General features: G+C 36.2%; 1 protein-coding gene across 1 annotated transcript; it reads left to right on the top strand.

The window, feature by feature from the left end:
• The first annotated feature begins 743 nt into the window (after nt 1–743).
• LOC132061978 (uncharacterized) lies at nt 744–1,936 on the top strand. Its single transcript, XM_059454646.1, has 3 exons — nt 744–1,221; nt 1,455–1,513; nt 1,565–1,936. The coding sequence occupies exons 1-3, from the start codon at nt 744–746 to the stop codon at nt 1,934–1,936; spliced, it is 909 nt and encodes a 302-aa protein (XP_059310629.1).
• The last annotated feature ends 16,239 nt before the right edge of the window (nt 1,937–18,175 follow it).

An 18,175-nucleotide genomic window follows, 5' to 3' on the forward strand; every position in this document is an offset into this window, starting at 1 on the left:
CCAATGTGCTCTCACATAAACCAACTGTTCTTGGTCCCTCTACAACTGAGAAACAAAAATCAAAAGTTTTTTTCTCTGAATCCACAAAACCCTCTTTGTCTGATAACCCCGACTCTGACATCAGTGCCAAAACCTTTACTACCTCCTAACATTTTGGTCTTACGGAAGAAACAGTTGATAGTGATGATGGGATAGAGGTGTCAAGTCAAAACAAAGGTGATGAAGTCTATAGGTTAGTAGAGTTGATGCATGAGACTAAGGAAAGGGTTTTAGAAGAACAACCTCAAAAATCAGGAATCTCCAACCTCTTAGCCAGTATAAAAGAAGTAGAAAGTACCATAAATGTTGATACTGTGATTGGTAGTTGTGAAAAAGAGGTGAGGTTGCCTGCAAGGGCTATTATCCTGGATACCGAGGTTAAAATAGGAAGGGCTGTGTCAGATGATGCAACAAATAAAAGTGAGTCAGTGGAAAAATCTGGTAAAAATACAGAAGACGTTGTAGTCCATGTGTGTAGTTTAGGGACCAGGTCCCTTAGACTGTTTTGGTGAACTTTAAGGTGGTGAACCAGAAAGGGTGAATCCATAGGTTCTATCAATTGGTATCAGAGCAAATTCTTTCTAAAAGGGTAATACTTAGAAAGGATCCTTGTCATGGCTATTTCACCAAACATGAAGAAAGAAGAATCTTTCACAAGACCACCAAGGTTCAATGGAGAATTCTATGAATGGTAGAAGGCAAAAATGCGGGATTTTATTTTGACCAAGGACCCTGAGTTGTGGTACATTATTTGTGACGACCCTTATGCTTCTGCCAAAGATTGTGAGTTTGAAGAAAAATCAGATCCAAAAGAAAAGAAGGAACTCAGTGATACTGACAAAGAAGCCGTACAAAAGGATCTCAAGGCCAAGAAAATTCTTATTCGCAGTCTTAGGTCAGAAGAGTATAATCTTATTGCTTCTTGCAAAACTGCAAAGGAAATCTGGGATGCTCTCAAGAAAGTCTATGAAGGATCTTGTAGAGCAAAGCAACTCAGAATTGAGACGCTTACCACAAAGTATGATTTCTTCAAAATGAAGGAAAGTGAGTCTGTTCGTGATATGTACACTAGATTCACTTCCATCATTGAAGAACTTCATTCCCTTGGTAAAATTATTGAGGAGCATCTCTTAGTTCGCAAGCTGCTGTGGGCGCTGCCAATTTCATGGGAAGTAAAAGCTAGTACTATCCTTGAATCCATGGATTTGGAAGAACTGACACTCGATGAACTAATCAATGACCTCAAGATTTATGAGCTAAAAAAGAAAAATGAAAAAAAGAAGAAGCAACGAAGAAAAAGAAGAAGAAGAAGAAGAAAAAGAAAAAGAAGAAGAAGAAGAAGAAGAAATGTGTCAAATTAGAAAAGAAAAGTGACTCAAGTGGAGATGAGTTTGAAATGATACACATCACTAAAGGCTTGTCAAAGTTAGGAAGCAGCAGCAGAAATGTCGAAGAAGAAAAAGAGAAGTACCAGGTACTTGAGGACACGTTTAGCTAAAAAACGAAAGCTGATACCTTGGTCCAGGAAGCTCTAGCTGCTTGGGAAGACTTCCCTAATGAATCTGAAGATGGCAGGGATGCAAGGGAGATACTTATGATGAATACTGATAACGAAGCTCCAGGATATAATTCTAACTTTTCCCTTATGGCAAGATCAGAAGATGAGAATGACAAGGAAGAAAAATGTATCTCTAGATCTGACGACTGGCTTTGGACTCATTATGATTATTCTGGTCATTTTGAGGACTTAGTAAAGAAAAATCTCTGTCAGCACGAAGAAATAGAGAGGATGTTGAAAGCAAACCAAGACGATCGGAACTTGGTCCTCGAAGAAAAGAGAGCTTGTTACCCGCTCGCGCGAAGAGACACCAAGTTCATCCATTTTATCATTACTTAGGACCCAAGCTGGTTTGTGTTCCTAAGTTCTATAAGTAATTGGATGAGAGGAGTGGAGTGAGAAAGGAGTAGTCAACAAGTGGGTTGGTAAAGGTGACCGCTCCGAGCGCAAAATCAAGAAATAGTTAACCTTATCTCACTCAAGGCCTTGAAAGGTGAGTATGTCGAGTAATAACATGAAGAGATAATGCACTCTTTATGTGAGAAAAAGTCGGTAAGACACTCTCTCATGGATTTGAATGTGCATACCATGCTGAAGGGTCGAACTGCAAGTGTACTAAGCAGGGTTAGCTACGGGGAGTTGTACTCATGCAATACTTTTAGCTGAACTTTGGGCACATAGCGAATTCTTGTTCGTTTAGATTAAGTAATCTTGTTGCTTATCCGGAGTAATTTTTTTTATGGATTAATAGGAACTTTTCAAAGTTCAAATATCTTCTTTGGTTCAATTGACTATGAGCTTGATTCCTTCGGATTTGAATGTCCTAGAGTCTGGCTTTTTGTATTTTATTGCTTTTATATTTGATTTACTCGGGTTTTATGTATCTTCGAGTTTGATTTTTGTGGGGTTAATTACCTCCGTATTTGAGTTATTGGTCGGGAATGAATCATCCGACTCAATTTTTTTTTTTATGAATAAGGCCTTATAATTATGTTGATGAATCAGACGTCTCCGATTCATTTGAACATTATTTGCTCAATTGCAAACTCGTAGTTTTGTATATAACTTGAGTATGAATAATACTCAGTCAAAGTTTTGGTTGAAAAGCCTATTTGACCAATATAATTCTCTTTCAGCTCTTAATCAAGCATTTGAGAAATAAATTTATTGCAATCGTACAAACTTTGGTTAACAAGCTTAGTATCTGGTCAACAGTCCCTAGTTCTTACAACACCTAACTTTAAGGTTTGTTGCTATGGATCGTGAATTAATCAAGTTCTTGCTACCACTCTTCTTGAAAGCTTTTCTAGGTTTATTCCCAATTTCTGACTTTTTATCGAGAGTAACACATTTATTGCCGCCTCATTAAAACCCTTGCCGAAAAAACCCTTTCTCTATTTTAAGGGACAAAAACCGGGCGAAGGAAAAAAGAGTGCAAAGATGTGTTCTCTAAGTCCTCCAAATATCCTTGTCATCCTTTCTTGCCTCCAGGCTCCATCCTTGCTGGGAAGCATTCCGGAATCAATCCTTTGTTTATGCAATAAATATTAAAACTTTCTTAGAGAAAGACCCATTCAAATAATTTAAGCTTACTTCAAATTGATCTTGGCCTGAAAATCCTGAAGATTTTTGGTTCCACTTTCTTCTCGGATACTTTCTCCGACCAAACAGTTCTTCGCTTATATTCTTTGCTCACTCATCATTAGTTTATTCTTCCCGCTTATCTGCAAGTTTTTTTTTTGTGCCAATCTCTTCGACTGTGCCACTATCGAGCATTCCACTAATTAAAATTTCTTGTCAGGACGTACTCCACTCTTTCCAGGGTCAGAAATTCTAACTGCTTGAGGGGAGCTGAGATCACGACGTTCGTATCCTGAATCCAGGGTTTCCCAAGTACAACCTTGAAACTCTAGTCCTCATCTACTACTTGAAACTTCACATTTCCTTCTCCGCCTCCTGTGGCTACTATTAATTCCATAACTACAGATTGAAGTAAGTCAATGGCTCCCTCCTCGGACAATTCGATTTCGTCCATTTCAACTAGTTGTTGTATGACTCCCCACTGAATAATGTTCACCACACTTCTCAGAACTACCGCTATTCCAGAAACCATAATACTATTGATCAAAGCGAAAATTAACAGATCATTAGGACGAGGTAAAACTTCCCTTATACTTATGTTCCCTATTGATAACACATCCATCCGCTCCAGTCCCGAATTCATTTGTCCGAACTCACCCGTCGTCTCATTCCTTTTAACTAAAGGTAGTATTTCCGACGAGATCCCTGTTTTACCTAAATAGGACCAATCAAAACAATCGGCATTATCTATAAGAAAAATTTACAACATTAAACCTAAGCTCCGAGGATAATCTGATGCCCAGGTATACCTTCTTTTTCGGTTGTTGATCTAAAAGTACAATTTGATTTCTTTCGGTACTTCTTTTATTTGCTCGGGTTCATCAATTATCATGTTAATAACATGGTGAGGCTCATTCTGAGGCTCTTGCTTAACCAAGTCCCTATGCTTTCCGTAGTTATCTTTGGCCCTGTCACTCAAGAATTCCCTCAAGTAGCCGTCCTTCAACAATCATGCTACCTCATCCCTGAGATGCCGATAGTCAATTGTTCGATGACCATGAGTCCCATGATAATCACAAAACAAGCTCATTTCTCTCTGGCTTGGATCCGTCCTCATGGATCTGGGTCATTTCACGCCATCAATTTTATTTATCACCTAATCAACTCCACCAAGTCAATATTGAAGCTGTGCTCCAACAATCTTTGATTCTCTGTTTTACTTGTAACAGAATCAACTATTGTTGCCTTGGGCTGCAATCCTCGTCTACTCTGACTAGACTCACCCTTCCTATTTGAAACTGGTCTCTCATACTGATTGCCCCGGCTCTGTTCTAGCCTTGAGCGAGGCCTTTCCTGATGACCATACGGTTGATACCTATCCTTTCCAAATATGGAATCAGAATCAACATTCTTTCTTGGCCTGTCGTAGTTCCAACTCCGACCAGTTGACCTAGCTGGCAATTCGAACTGGTCATCCTCCACCTGGATTTTTGACTGGTACCTATTGTGAACGTCTGCCCATGTTGTAGCAAGGAGCTCCAATAAGTTTTCTTTTAATTTTAATGAAGCACTAGAACTTTTAAGGTTTAACCCCTTAGTAAACGCCTCCGCTGAACACTTATCCTGAACAGTCGGTTGCAGCATACGTTCCTTTTGGAATCGGATAACGAATTCTCTGAGCAACTCATCATCACCTTGATCAATTTTAAATATATTCGCTTTTCTTGCTGACACCTTCTTTGCTCCAGCATTTAGGCTTTAATAAGGCATCCGAAAGCAATGAGTACCAAGCCATTGCCCCCTTGGATAAGATCTCACCAAATTTCTTGAGCGAGAATGTATCGTATTCAATTTCATCTTATCCGGCCGCATATCGCTCCTTTAACAAAGACATGTGTATGTGGTCACTGTAATGGCCCGATTGGTCGTTATATTACTATTGGCCCTTTTACCCCTCTTGACCCTTTTCCGGGGTCATCGGGCGAGTTTTAGTGTGACTTTTGGAATTTTGAGCCTTAACTGAGATATGTTTGACTCAAAGTTGACTTTTAGATAAACAGAGCATTTTTGGAATTTCATTGATTCCGAGAGGTTGGGATGACCGTTTATGACTTGGTGGGATGTTCGGTTCGGTTCCCAAGGCACTTGGGAGCGTTTTGGGACTTGGGTTGGAAACTTGGCTTTAGGCCATTGGGGGTTGACTTGGTCAAATAGACCTCTGTTGGAAATTTCGAGGCCACGGATGAGTTCATAGTGCATTTTTATGTGTGTTTGCATGTTTGTTTTGTATTTGTAAGACCTCGGGTGATAGCTGGATTTCGGGTTGGAACTTGTCAAAAACTAGCATTTTTCTGGTGTCTTGTGTCCGTTGCAGTGGGGCCAGACTCACGGTAGCGGTCCCACTGTAGCGAGGAACAGACTGCTATAGAGTGTATGTGAGGAATTGTGGCAAGTTGCCCCAGCGTACAGATATCCGTTGTGGCAGACTCGCGATAGCAAAAGTGAAACCGCCGTAGCGGCTGGTCGAGTTTTTATGTTGGTGGCCATAGTAGGCCACGTGGTATCATAGCAAGCTCGCTTTCGCACGGTGCGGGGCCGATCCGGCAAATGATGACGGGCAGATTATTTCTTTCTTTCTTAAGTTAAAACCCTTGAACCCTATCATTTCCCTTCATCACTCTCTAAGCACACTTTGGGCGAATTAACTAGCTTTTGGACTGAATCTTCATTGAGGTAAGATCCTTGACCTTAGACTTCATTATTTACCTTCCTAAATCCTTAATCCATGCTTAGAATCATTAGAATAAAAGTGGGGAAGATGAGTTTATTGATAATTTCTTGAAATGGGTTTTAGACTTCCTAAATGGAAATTGATGGTGAAATTGACTAGATAAACATAGAATTTGATGAATTCATTGTTGTTAACCTTAGTTCTTCCATTATTAGTGATTAATTTGAGGATTAAAGAATTAGGGTTCATACCCAAATTTGGGGGTTTCACTTTAAATCCGAATTAGGCTTAATCTTGAGTTGTTTTAGCAATTGAATAGTGGGTTTGATCATCTAGAGCATGAATTGCATATTTCACCTGCCAATTTCCCATTTTACCCTTGTGGGTCCATTTCCCCAAATTATTTCCCTAAATTTCATGAGTTAGAATTTGACCTAAATTAGAAGTATAGCAATATGGGTATTTTTCTTCTTGATTCCTAATGAAGAACTCGAATATGATTAGACTTTGGGTATTTGAAGGCACAAAGAAAGGGCAAGGCCAAGGTTTGACGGTTCGTGACTCCTGTTTGGCATTCAGGTAGGTTACAGCTTACCTTTTTAGTTATACTTCGGTTAGTGAATCATATGTAGAGTTAGTGATTGTTAGAGAAAGCATGTAAACCTTCGGGTATGGAGTTTTGGATGGAATACTTAGGTTGGTATTGTTGTGGACTACAGCTTTTTGCCTTATTGTGTTCTATTGAGTTATTGTCTTATTGTGATTTATTGGCTTGTCGCCACGTGATTGATTCTAGAGTTGATGCTTAGTGATTGCGTTATGACTTGGAGAGCGTATTTATCATTATTAAGATTGTTGGAAAGGAAAGTAAAGTTATGATACTGATATTGTGATTGAGATATGTATCCATGTGTGGCACGATTGATTCTTATATTTTTGTTGGCATTGTTATCATGCATACACTCATTTATACATATATCGGGATCAGGTTGCGCGCCACAACACTTACTGGGATCGGGTTGCACGTACCGCAACACTGACTTGTATCGGGTTGCACGTTCCGCAACATTGACTATTGGATCGAGCTGTGCGCCACAGCAGGTACATGGACTTAGCGGTCCCCCATAGGTTATATCGTCGAGGCGACAAGACATTCCGCCCGTGTGTGTGTATCATTGCATTTGCGTTGTATTCATCCTCATATTTACATATGATATTGTATTTGGACTTAATGGTTGATCTTATGGTGATACTTGGACTTGATAGTGACTTTTGAGGTTGTACTTCAGACTTATAGTTGATCTTGAGAAGATATGCTAGAGTTGGTAAATTTGGTACTGGATATGATATTCTTGGACTGTGTTGTGTTATATATAATTGTAAGCATGTCTATCTTTCAGTCTCTTTTCTTTTGCATATGTTATCTAACTGTTGTCGACCATGATGCCTACTCAGTACGTGTTGTTGTACTGATTCTACCTTGCTGCATTCTTTTATGAGTGCAGAGTACATGACTAGATAGACTTCCTCTCTTCGTGATCGAGTCCTATGGTGATTGACGAGCATTTTAGGTGAGTACTTGGACGGATCCATTGTACGATTCGATGTCTTCTTCTACTTGTCTTACTTATTATTCTGAGGTAGTATTCTACTTTTAGACTATGTATTCGTATTTCAGAGTTATGGACTTATTGTAGTGACTCTTGTACGGCCTAGACCAGATTCTTGGGGATTGATGTATTATTCCGTACTTACTTTATTTATCTATTTATGTTAGACTTATCATATATTTTTGGTGATTGGGTTTATTTTATTGTTGATTGGGTTGTGAATAAGGGACAGGTTCGCCTATCGAAGCGAGATATTGTAGGTGCCCGTTCGTTCACCAAATTGGGGCGTGACAGTCACGTGCTCTTGAGGATCGGTAATATTTAGGCAGATCCGACATCTTAAACCTCTTTGGGATTAATTTAGGTGATGCACTTGGCGGGTATGGCAATTGCACATATCTTTTTAAATCCGGCCCCTTTAGCACTGGTGGGGCTCCTGGAATCTGATCTATCCGGGTATTGAACGCCTTAAACTCCTTTTCACTCCGATCCAACCAGCTGTTTAGTTCTTTCTCATTTCTCTCTAACAGTTTGGAAACAGCCTCCAAGTACTGAATCCCTCGGGTCCTGCCCCATTGTTACTAGCTTCACCACTGTCTTCTTCGTGCACTGCCTCCGCATTGGATGGATCAACTCCGACATTATTTCTCCCTGCTTGCAAATCCACAACAGCTTTCTGCTGCTTTTCCAATAGATCCAGTATTTTGTCTATCCTCAGATCTGCTTTTGCAACCACTTCTTCCTGATCACGATCATCGTTAGGAACGAAATCATCTCCGGTGTGCTTGGATCCACAAGGTGAATCTGGAACTTGCTCGTTCCTCCTCTGGTCCTCTCCTACTGCTTGATTTCTTTCCTGAGTGTTTGAATTGTTCAACACTCCATCAGTTTGGTTTTCAGTGTTCGTCATTTTCAAGTTTTACCTGGTAACATATATTTAAGAATGTTAAATTTAATGATTAGAGCAACAAAACAATATAACTATTATCCTTAGCCCCACGGTGGGCGCCAAACTGTTTACCCTAAAAAGAGAACAGTTGAATTTATTTGTGGTTTAAAGGATACGTGATTTGTTTTATTATAAATGAATGAAATAAAGCCAATGAAAACTATTATAATCAATCAGGTAAAAATATATGAGATGTTAAATAAGCTATAATGGAATAAATAAGTCTGGGCTTTGTTGATCCTTTGAGCAAATCCTTCGATGGGTTTCCTCTAGTGGAACAAATATTCACTCCGCCTCTAAGAAAATGAGAGTTATTCCGGTGTAAAAGAATAAGTAGAATAGCAAATTGTAAAGATTGAATTGCAAAAGAATGAGTATAAGTGGTTGTTATTTGATGCTCTTTTCAGGGTTGTTAGCTCCTTTTATAGTACAAATACATCAGCTCTTAAGCTGTGATTAAATTCCAATAATGACTAATAATGAATAATAAATGCAGCTTTAATTCTGCATTGTAACGCTTGCTCGACTGGTCATATAACCTTATTTTCCTATTAATGACCCGGTATTGTTGTCACGACCCAACTCCGTAGGCCGCGACACGTGCCCTAGTTGGACACTCATACGTACCTTACCCTACCTTAGCAAAATATTACAAATAAGCAGAAATAATAATTTAACAAGGACAAGTGGGCATGCCGCACGAAGGCCGATAAGGCCGTCACAAAACATAGATAAACTCTAAACGTACGCAAATCTCACGAAACATATACAGAACCCACACCACATGTCTACAGACCTCTACAGAACAAAACATAGCCATATGACGGGACAGGGCCCCGCCGTACCCAGAATAAATACGTACATATGAAATAAAAAGTCTATACCAAATTGCAGGCTCCGGACAAGGGAGCGCTTCAAACAAATGACGCGCATAACCTAGGCGTACGGATCGGCAAATCAAACGTCCGTACCGCGTGGCACGAAGCGCCCCCGAAGAAAGGGGGTCGCACGGAAAATGTACCGAATATGTAAAGCGTAGAGGCGTAATAAATAACATTAAAATCAGAACAGAATATGCGGAAAAACAAATGAGATGCATAGGTAATCAAAAATGCATACTAGAAATCATAGGTAATGCACGCAGAAAACATATGCCAAAGCCGGCCCCGCTATGGGACTCGGTGAACGAACAGGCGCCCTTCTCCGCGCCATAACACATCATACTTCGTAGCAGGGAATATCTCCGAAACAAATCATAACATACCAAGTGGCCACGTCACATCACATAATCAGATATCAAAATATATGTACATGGCACATCATACTTCGGACCCATGTACATGTCATACTTCCCCCTCACACCGAGGCACGGCGAACAATGCAGAGGAAAGCGCTTGATAACAAATCCTGGCCCGGGCTCAGTGGGGGAAACATTGAGGCATCCACGAGTGGAGTAGTGAGAAACTAAATGCAATAAAAAGAACATATATATGTCCAGAGACTCGATGAGGCAGATCAAACGACAAATCAAATCAATGAAATCGGACGGAGTCATAATGCGTACCTTTCGGACATCACGGCGGACTATGTCGGGACAGAACGTTCGGACTCATGGTACATATCAAAGCACGTCATAGAACTTAACGGAATATTTAAAACAGTTTTTAAGTAATAAATAGAAGAGTAGCTAAAACGTTTTCTTTTAAATATTGTCCAAAAATCATTCATTTGCATAATAGAAGTAAGTTCGGGAATAGCGGGCCCACCTCGGGTCAAATGAGGTGGCGTACTTAAATCACACTCGTTGAACCTCGTAGTATCATTATTAAGTGTTTTAGAATGATCGGATTAGATTTGTACAAATTCTAGATGTCAAAAAAACAATCTAGTCAATTGGAGTCTAATTGAGTTCAATTCGATTGAATGAAAACGGCTCAACTTTAGATATAGATTCCGAAGGATAGGAGCGACCCCAAGGGTCGAAACCGAAGCCAACACACCTATGTCGTGCCATGAAAAGGAAACAAAAAGCCTTACATACCTTCCTCGCTTGTTAAGCTCGTCGAAACTCCGGTCCCGTTTCGCCAAAAATCTGCAAATGGTCACCTTTACTAGTTACTATTCATGAGGCTTGAAAATTCCAACTTTGGTTTAGCATTTGCCTACCGAAATTTTGGCAGCATCTCCCCTATAAATACGACACCCCGAGAATTGAACTCGGCTCAAAATAATCAACAACCACCCAACAACAACATCAACAATCATATCAAAACATAATATAACGCAACTAGCCCACTTTCCGACATAATACAATAACTTCCATTCCGACTTCACATTTTCAAACCAACACCATCATACTCACATTCATTACTATCAAAATCGTTACGATGCCATTCGGAAGCATTTCATATCATTTCTACACTATATACTCAAGCTATACAAAATATACGACTTTCCACCAAAGTCATAATTTATCCAAATCTTCTAATCTTTAACATACATATTCATAACATATTCCTATCCTCCAAGTTCATCAATAACCATCATAATTCACACCTTAACAACTTAATTATCATAAGGTCATAAAATCATACTTAAACAACATAAGCTTCAACATTCCATTTCACTACAAACTTACGTCATTTTTCCTTCATTTACATTACAAGATTCTCAACAATACAACCAACATATTAGGCAAAGATAATTCACTTCCATTCCAATTCTCTATACTACACGGCCACACCCTACATTTCCATATTCCATCAAATTCATCCATCTTTCATTTCCAATATAAATTCCATCATAAGCACAACTAAAATACAACATAAAACTCAACATAATTACACTACACATATTCGGCCACATGCATACATTCATATTCACCATGCAAACTTCCATATTCTCATAATTTCTACTTATTTCCATATACCACAACACAACCAAACCTTCATAACATAAATAGAAGGGGTGAATTCTTACCTTCCTTTTCAAGTTTCTTCACTTCACCAATTCATCCAAACGACGAAACCAACGGGTTATCTTCCGAAATAATTGCACCACGTTGTAGAGGGACCTTGAATTGGTAGGAATATAGCAAGAAAATAATTTTGGGATCAAGATTTTTGAAGGGGAAATTTGGAGGGTCATGGCCGAATGGCCTTAAAATTTTTGCTCCTCTTGTTCTTGTTTTTCTCCTTCTTTCTCTTGTCTTGAAAATTCTAGAGAATTAAAGAGTCTTGCTCCTTTATATAATTAGCTTGTCACATGACCATGCACATGGCTTGGATTTAATTAATCCTCCAAGCCATGGCCGGCCACCCTCCTTGGGTTGGGCTTGGCTCCAAATTTTTTTTGTCAATTCCAAGCCCAATTTCCTTAGCCCACATTTTGGTAATTCATGAAACCATTTTCCAAAATTCCAATTTTGCCCTTAGTCTTTTCCGATATTTCCACATCTGCATTTTCCATAACCAACTTATGAACCAAACAAGATCAATGCATTTCATTGTCCTTAACTTGTCTCGAAAATTCCGAGATTCCCAAAGGTGAAAAATACGGGTTATAACAGTTGTTGCCTTTGTGGATGTGCTCCGGATGTCTCTGGGGCTTCTTACTCGAATTAAATGAGACAACTTGCAATGTTCCACCTTCTACTGCCACGTGTTCCAATACCATATTGCCATGTGTCGAGCTATATATTGCCATGTATACATAAACACCATCAACCTTTTGTTTGTCTAAATATTCTATTTTACTTTATTATACGCGCATAGTATGTCTAATCCTGCCGAATATTTTCATTACGCTCAACAGTATAGGGCGAGCTAGTTATGTCATTTTTTTTAATTTTTTATATCAATGTGTTTTGATAGTATTTTCACTAAAAATCCAATCATCAAAACTTCTTGCTGTCCCTGTCCTTTTCTAAATTATAGTGCTTGATCACATCCAATTGTGCAAGAATTGTAGTGCTTTTGTAGGGATTAAATCTTCTTACAATTAACCCGTACGGTTCTCCCCAAGAAAAAAGAGGTCTGAAATCACTCCCTCTATTCCAATTTATTTGTCGGTGTTTGCATGGTGCTGTTAAAAGACATAATTTTTTTTCGACACCTAAGTTAAATAGTATGCATAAAACTCCAAAGTTACTTCCAATACTAATCTATATCTATATGTAATATAAAGCTAGGCAATAGAAATATGATGTGGCACTTTTCTTTGGCCAAGGATTCTATTTATCTTTTTTTTCCTTTTTTTGACATTTTCTCTATTACTTTCTCATTTATGTGCTATGTTAAAAAACTTCAAAACTCATAACTCTCTTAATTATCTTAAATATAATATGTTAAGAAACTAAAAAAATCATTTCTTTAACACTCTGATAAAAAAACTCAAAAGTCCCTCATTAAATCCTCCTAATGGTACATAACTACATATACGTTAAGAGTGCTGAATGAGGAATACATAAGCTATTTATTTTTCTTATAACTTAAATGAGGTGTAAATAAGGACAACAAAGAATCATAAATTTCCCCAAAATAATTCTTACTTGGTAAGTTTTTATGATTTAAACGTAGAATTTGAGGAGACTTTAGCAAAATAAATTACTCTTCCATTACGCACTAATTAATACATCATTATAGCTTCACACTTCTAAATATTAGAGTAGTGAGTTCTAATCATCAATAGCAATTTGACTTGACAATCTGATATGTTAACCGATCATATTTTCTTTATTCTTGTAGCGGACAGAACTTGAGGAGTTGCTATTAGTTAAACATATATAAACCTGGGAATGACGAATGTAAAGAATAACTTTTATTACTAATTCTTCACATAATGCATCTTTCTGACTATTTCTTATCGTTTATCAATAGCAGATTCTGAGCTATAAGATTATTAGCGATGGAAAAGAGAGATTGGTGATATTTGAAGCTTCCGGCTGCAAGGTGGATTCCTTTTACTTAGTATTAAATTATAGCATTCTTTGTTTACCCGCTAAATTTGTTGAATCTCATTGCTATCAATTTTTTTTCCAGTTGTTTCCTTTTGACTAGGACTTTATGTGCTTATTTTTATTTGCATACAATAATTTATTAGTTTGATATTTACTGTGAGTAAAAGAAGAAGAAAGGTACGTAAATGAGACGTTAAGAAATATTACTATAAAAAAGGCTCAATGATTTCAAGAAATTTGAGAACGTCTTAGAGACAATTAAAGATAAAGAGATATTATGATCAAATGATGTCGAAGCAACAAAGGAGCGATCCAACTTCTTGCAAGTCTAGAAAGTATTTCAATATTAATCCAGTGATATGTTATAATTCTTTCATTAAATAGGCATTACACACTCAGAAAATGTTTGTATAATAATAATATCTTCAAACCCTATGTTAATGAAAAAAAATTAATATGCTATTGACTAATTATTTCTATTTAATTAAGTTTTTATATAACTCAATATGATGATATGAACTTACAACATTCTGCATTCATTTTTATAATACTTTGGTATGTAGAAAATTATGGTCGATTAAAGGAAATGTCAATTTTCTTTGTTTTGGTATCAAATCGATGCTCTGGGAGAAGGGTCTCCATGTGCTATATTCTTATTTCTCTTTTTTTCTCTTCATTATATCGTTTTTATGTTTATTAGGATGTTAGTTCTAATTTCCGTACATTTATATTGTAAAATTTTATTTTATTTGTACTACCTTTGTGTACTTATCTATGGTATTTTTATTTTTTTTAATGTTTTCATAATTATAAGAGATAATATATTTTCGCGCGGATCTTTTCACTAAAATGATGTTCAATATGAATGACAAAATTTGTTAGCTCTTATTATTATCAGCCCATAAACCTCATGTGCCAAGAAGTATAGTGATGTGATTCCTTTTTTTGCGCGGCTTGCCCTTCATTTGGGGTGGTCTTTAATTTTTGCCTTCAAATTGGTGATCTTTAAGTTTTGTTCTTCGCCTAATATCCTGAGATTGTGAGTTAATCCCAAAATTTCAATAAAAAAAAAATGTAATCGTACTTAAATCCGCCTCGCAAAATTTTGCAAATCTGCCAATGTGGGTCTTGGGCAACAGGCAGAATTTCTGCCCATGCACATTCTACCTTAAGGCAGAAATTCTACCTGGGCCATGCAAATTCTGCCTTAAAGCAGAATTTCTACCTGAAGGGTAAAATTTAAAGACCACCATTTTGAGAGGTAAAAATTAAAGACCATCATTTTGAGGGGTAAAAATTAAAGACCATCTTTAATTTTTACAAATGACAACTTTTTAATTAGAAATTTCAAATTTGAGGGACAAAAATTAAAGACCAGTGCCTTTAAGGGCATTCCGCACAAAAAAATGAGTGATATGGGCAGAGTTCTTTTCGTTGTAATAAAAATAGGAAAAGCCCATCAAATCAAATGTTTGGACCCATCACCATTATGTATGTTAACGTCGTACAGTCGCAAGCTTCATGAAGCAGTATCTGTGGATGGAAAATAGCCACTTTTTGGACAACTAATTGAACTTTTGGAAACGGTCATTTTGCTGCACTGAGCTGAGGATCGAAAACCACCTCTCTACCTCCACGAGGTAGGGGTATGGTCTATCTTTCCTATCATCATTCTGATATTACAGCGTAGGTTGTTGTTGTTGTAGTAATTGAACTTTAGTCGTTTTCTAAAAACTATTTAATATTTAGTTACTCTTTAAACCGGAAAAAATATTTGAACAAAAACACCTTTACCTGAAACATGAAAAATCTCCAATATAGTGTGGGAAAATTTAACTTTTACAAGTGAAACTCTATTACACTATAGGGAAAGTTCGAAATTCCTCTATAGGTAAAGAAGCTCCATTACGCTGTAGTGTGTTGGATTTCAGAAAAGTGAAAATTTAGCATATTTCCACTGTCTCAACTCAATTTTAAAATAAAATTCCATGTTTCTATTTAACAGTAAGACTTGTGCGAACTCCATGGAGGTACATTGTCCTTAAGTTGAAGTAATTTTTTTCACATACCTATTTCATTCATGACACCTATTTTAAAACTTATATATTTTATCATTATTTTACTTTTAGAGTTTCAAAGAAACATTCCGAAGTTCGACAAGTAAGAAAAAATTATATTTATGGAGAAATATCCACTCAAATTGAAGTAGGATAAGAGGAAAAATAAATAAAAAATTGACACTAAAAATTGGCAATGTGCGCTGTCATTAAAATTCCTATAAATATCCATGGTGAAGATGTGTTCTAGTTCTGGACAAAATGTTCAGCTCATAGAGCCAGTTAAATCACAAATCGATCCATATTATTTTGACATGAGCTCTTGAAGGTATGACGAGTGACGGGGTAAACATGCTTGTGATTTATGTCCTTTAGTTTATTCTTTATTAATGTTCTTGGAAAGTTTAAGCCATTTTCCACATTATTTTGACATGAACTCTTGATAGTACGACGATTGACGGGGTAAATATGCTTGTGATCATCTGAGGTAAACTTTCTAGCCTTTAGTTTGTTCTTGAAGTTATTTGATAATAAAAGTTCAGTGTACTCTTGATGATAATTGCAAATTGAGAGATTGTCCGTTATGATCTTTATTTGCAATATCTCATATATGTTATCAATTTTGACTTATTTAAAAAAATTGTATGAATATCTTGGATCATTGGATTCCCTCACAAAAAATTGCAATAATTTTCAAGTCGCATATTACATCAAATATTTACATTGGTCTTTTCAATCAAATGCATGTTGCAACTTTTTAGTCATAAATTTTTATTATGCATAGTTATTCTTATCATATACAATTCTTTTATTAACAGACGCGGGTTACACGTGCAACACACCATATAATGTACTGAAAGCACGAAACACCTTAACATAAAAAAATAAAAAAGCATTTAGATTGTCCTTGGGAAAAAGAACTTGAAAATTTTCAAACTTTTGGTAGGCTTAACAATCAATTGATCCATTGGCAGCTATATATAACCTTCCGAATTAGATTTCAATTACCACCCTTTCCTCTGTATTTCCACTAAGGACACTTGATAATCTTGAGATTGAAAGTATAACTATTGGATCATTATTTCTGTATTAGTCTGTCACATGTTTTTTTTTTCTGCGAGTTTTTTTTAAGCAGTAATTGTAAATAAATTTCAAGTGGTGGATATTCAATTCTTAGATTATGTCATTTCAAGTTAATAAAAAATTATTATAGATACACCTATTGAGTCGAAAGTGCTAATAGATTCAAATTATGTTTTTCGTTGCACGTACTTGGATTTTGTTTTCGTCTTCTTTTAGATTATTAGTTACCTGCTTATATGTTAAGGGCCATGAGTTCTGGCCGAAACGAAAATATGAAGTATAATTTATGAAATTGAATTAATTAATGAAATATAAGCTGAATATATTGACTAATGATCGATTGAGAGCTTCCGTCTATGAGACAGTCTTTTTCTCATTGAGTTATAGTATGTTTGGCTAAGATTATTTTTTCTCAAAAGTACTTATTTTTTTTCAATAAGTGCTTATTTTTTTAAAATAAAGGTGTTTCGCTGTTTTTGGGATAAAAATAAGTGCTTTTGGGGAGTAGCAGAAATAATTTTTCAGAAGCTAAAAAATATAGCTTTTGCCCAAAAGCATTTTTGAGGAAAATACACTTCAAAGCACTTTTAAAAAGCTTGGCCAAACACTAATTGTCAGCTTGTCAAAAGTGTTTTTTAAATTAATTGGTTAAACACAAACTACTTTTCACCAAAAGTACTTTTCTGAAAAGCATTTTTTTAACAAGTACTTTTTTGAAAAACACTTTTGAAAAAAATATTTTTCAAAATAAGTTGATTTTAGAAGCTTGGCCAAACAGGCTATTAGTTATATATGATGAATAATCATCATTTTCAAGAACTTGCATTTTTTATAATAAACACAAACTTGAAGTTTTATTTAATAACTTAAATACATTTTAATATACTCCCTCTATCCCAATTTATGACACACTTTCCTTTTTAGTCAGTCCCATAAAGAATGACACATTTGTTTATTTGACAACAATTTAACTTTAAACTTTATCTTTTATGCTTAACGAGATGATCTATAATCACACAAATATATTTGGCTCTCTTTAGACCACAAGATTCAAAAGTCTTCCTTTATTTCTTAAACTCCATACCAAGTCAAACTACATCGTATAAATTAGGACTGAGGTAGTAATATTTATGTGATTTTTTAAAAAGTTTTTACTCATTGAGATAGGGGACACGCGCAACTTGCGTACGCAGAAACTAGCACGAAAGGCCTTAAAATGTTGATTAAACTTTTGGCCCTTTATTTAAATACTCTACAATAGATAAAATAGTCATTTAATATTTTTCCTAATATTTTAAAATTAAATTTTTTGTTATTAAACCTTTTCCTTATTCGAATTATGTGCCTAAAATTTAGGACCTCAAAATTAACTAAATTTTTATGTTAAGTAAATTGTTAAAAGGATGAATCCTAACAAAATTGTAATTCCTCCAATGGTACTTTTGCTCAAGCCTACTATTTAGGACCTTTTCATGTTACTTTTCCTTATTTGTTTGTTTTAACACTGTGAACTTAAATACTATACTCACAAAGGGAACCAAAATATGGATTCTTTGAAAGCTAGAACATCTTCTAAGCAAGGAAAGACGAAGTAAGAGGAACATGGATAA

Source organism: Lycium ferocissimum, chromosome 7 (genome assembly GCF_029784015.1).
Source record: "Lycium ferocissimum isolate CSIRO_LF1 chromosome 7, AGI_CSIRO_Lferr_CH_V1, whole genome shotgun sequence".
Taxonomy (NCBI): Eukaryota; Viridiplantae; Streptophyta; class Magnoliopsida; order Solanales; family Solanaceae; genus Lycium; species Lycium ferocissimum.

Excerpts from the sequence above, each read along its gene's own strand:
- LOC132061978 (XM_059454646.1), top strand. The coding sequence starts at position 744 with ATGCGGGATTTTATTTTGACCAAGGACCCTGAGTTGTGGTACATTATT. Across the intron at positions 1,222-1,454 it reads TTCATGGGAAGTAAAAGCTA|GCTTGTCAAAGTTAGGAAGC; the intron begins GTACTATCCTTG and ends ACATCACTAAAG. Across the intron at positions 1,514-1,564 it reads AAGAAAAAGAGAAGTACCAG|GAAGCTCTAGCTGCTTGGGA; the intron begins GTACTTGAGGAC and ends ACCTTGGTCCAG.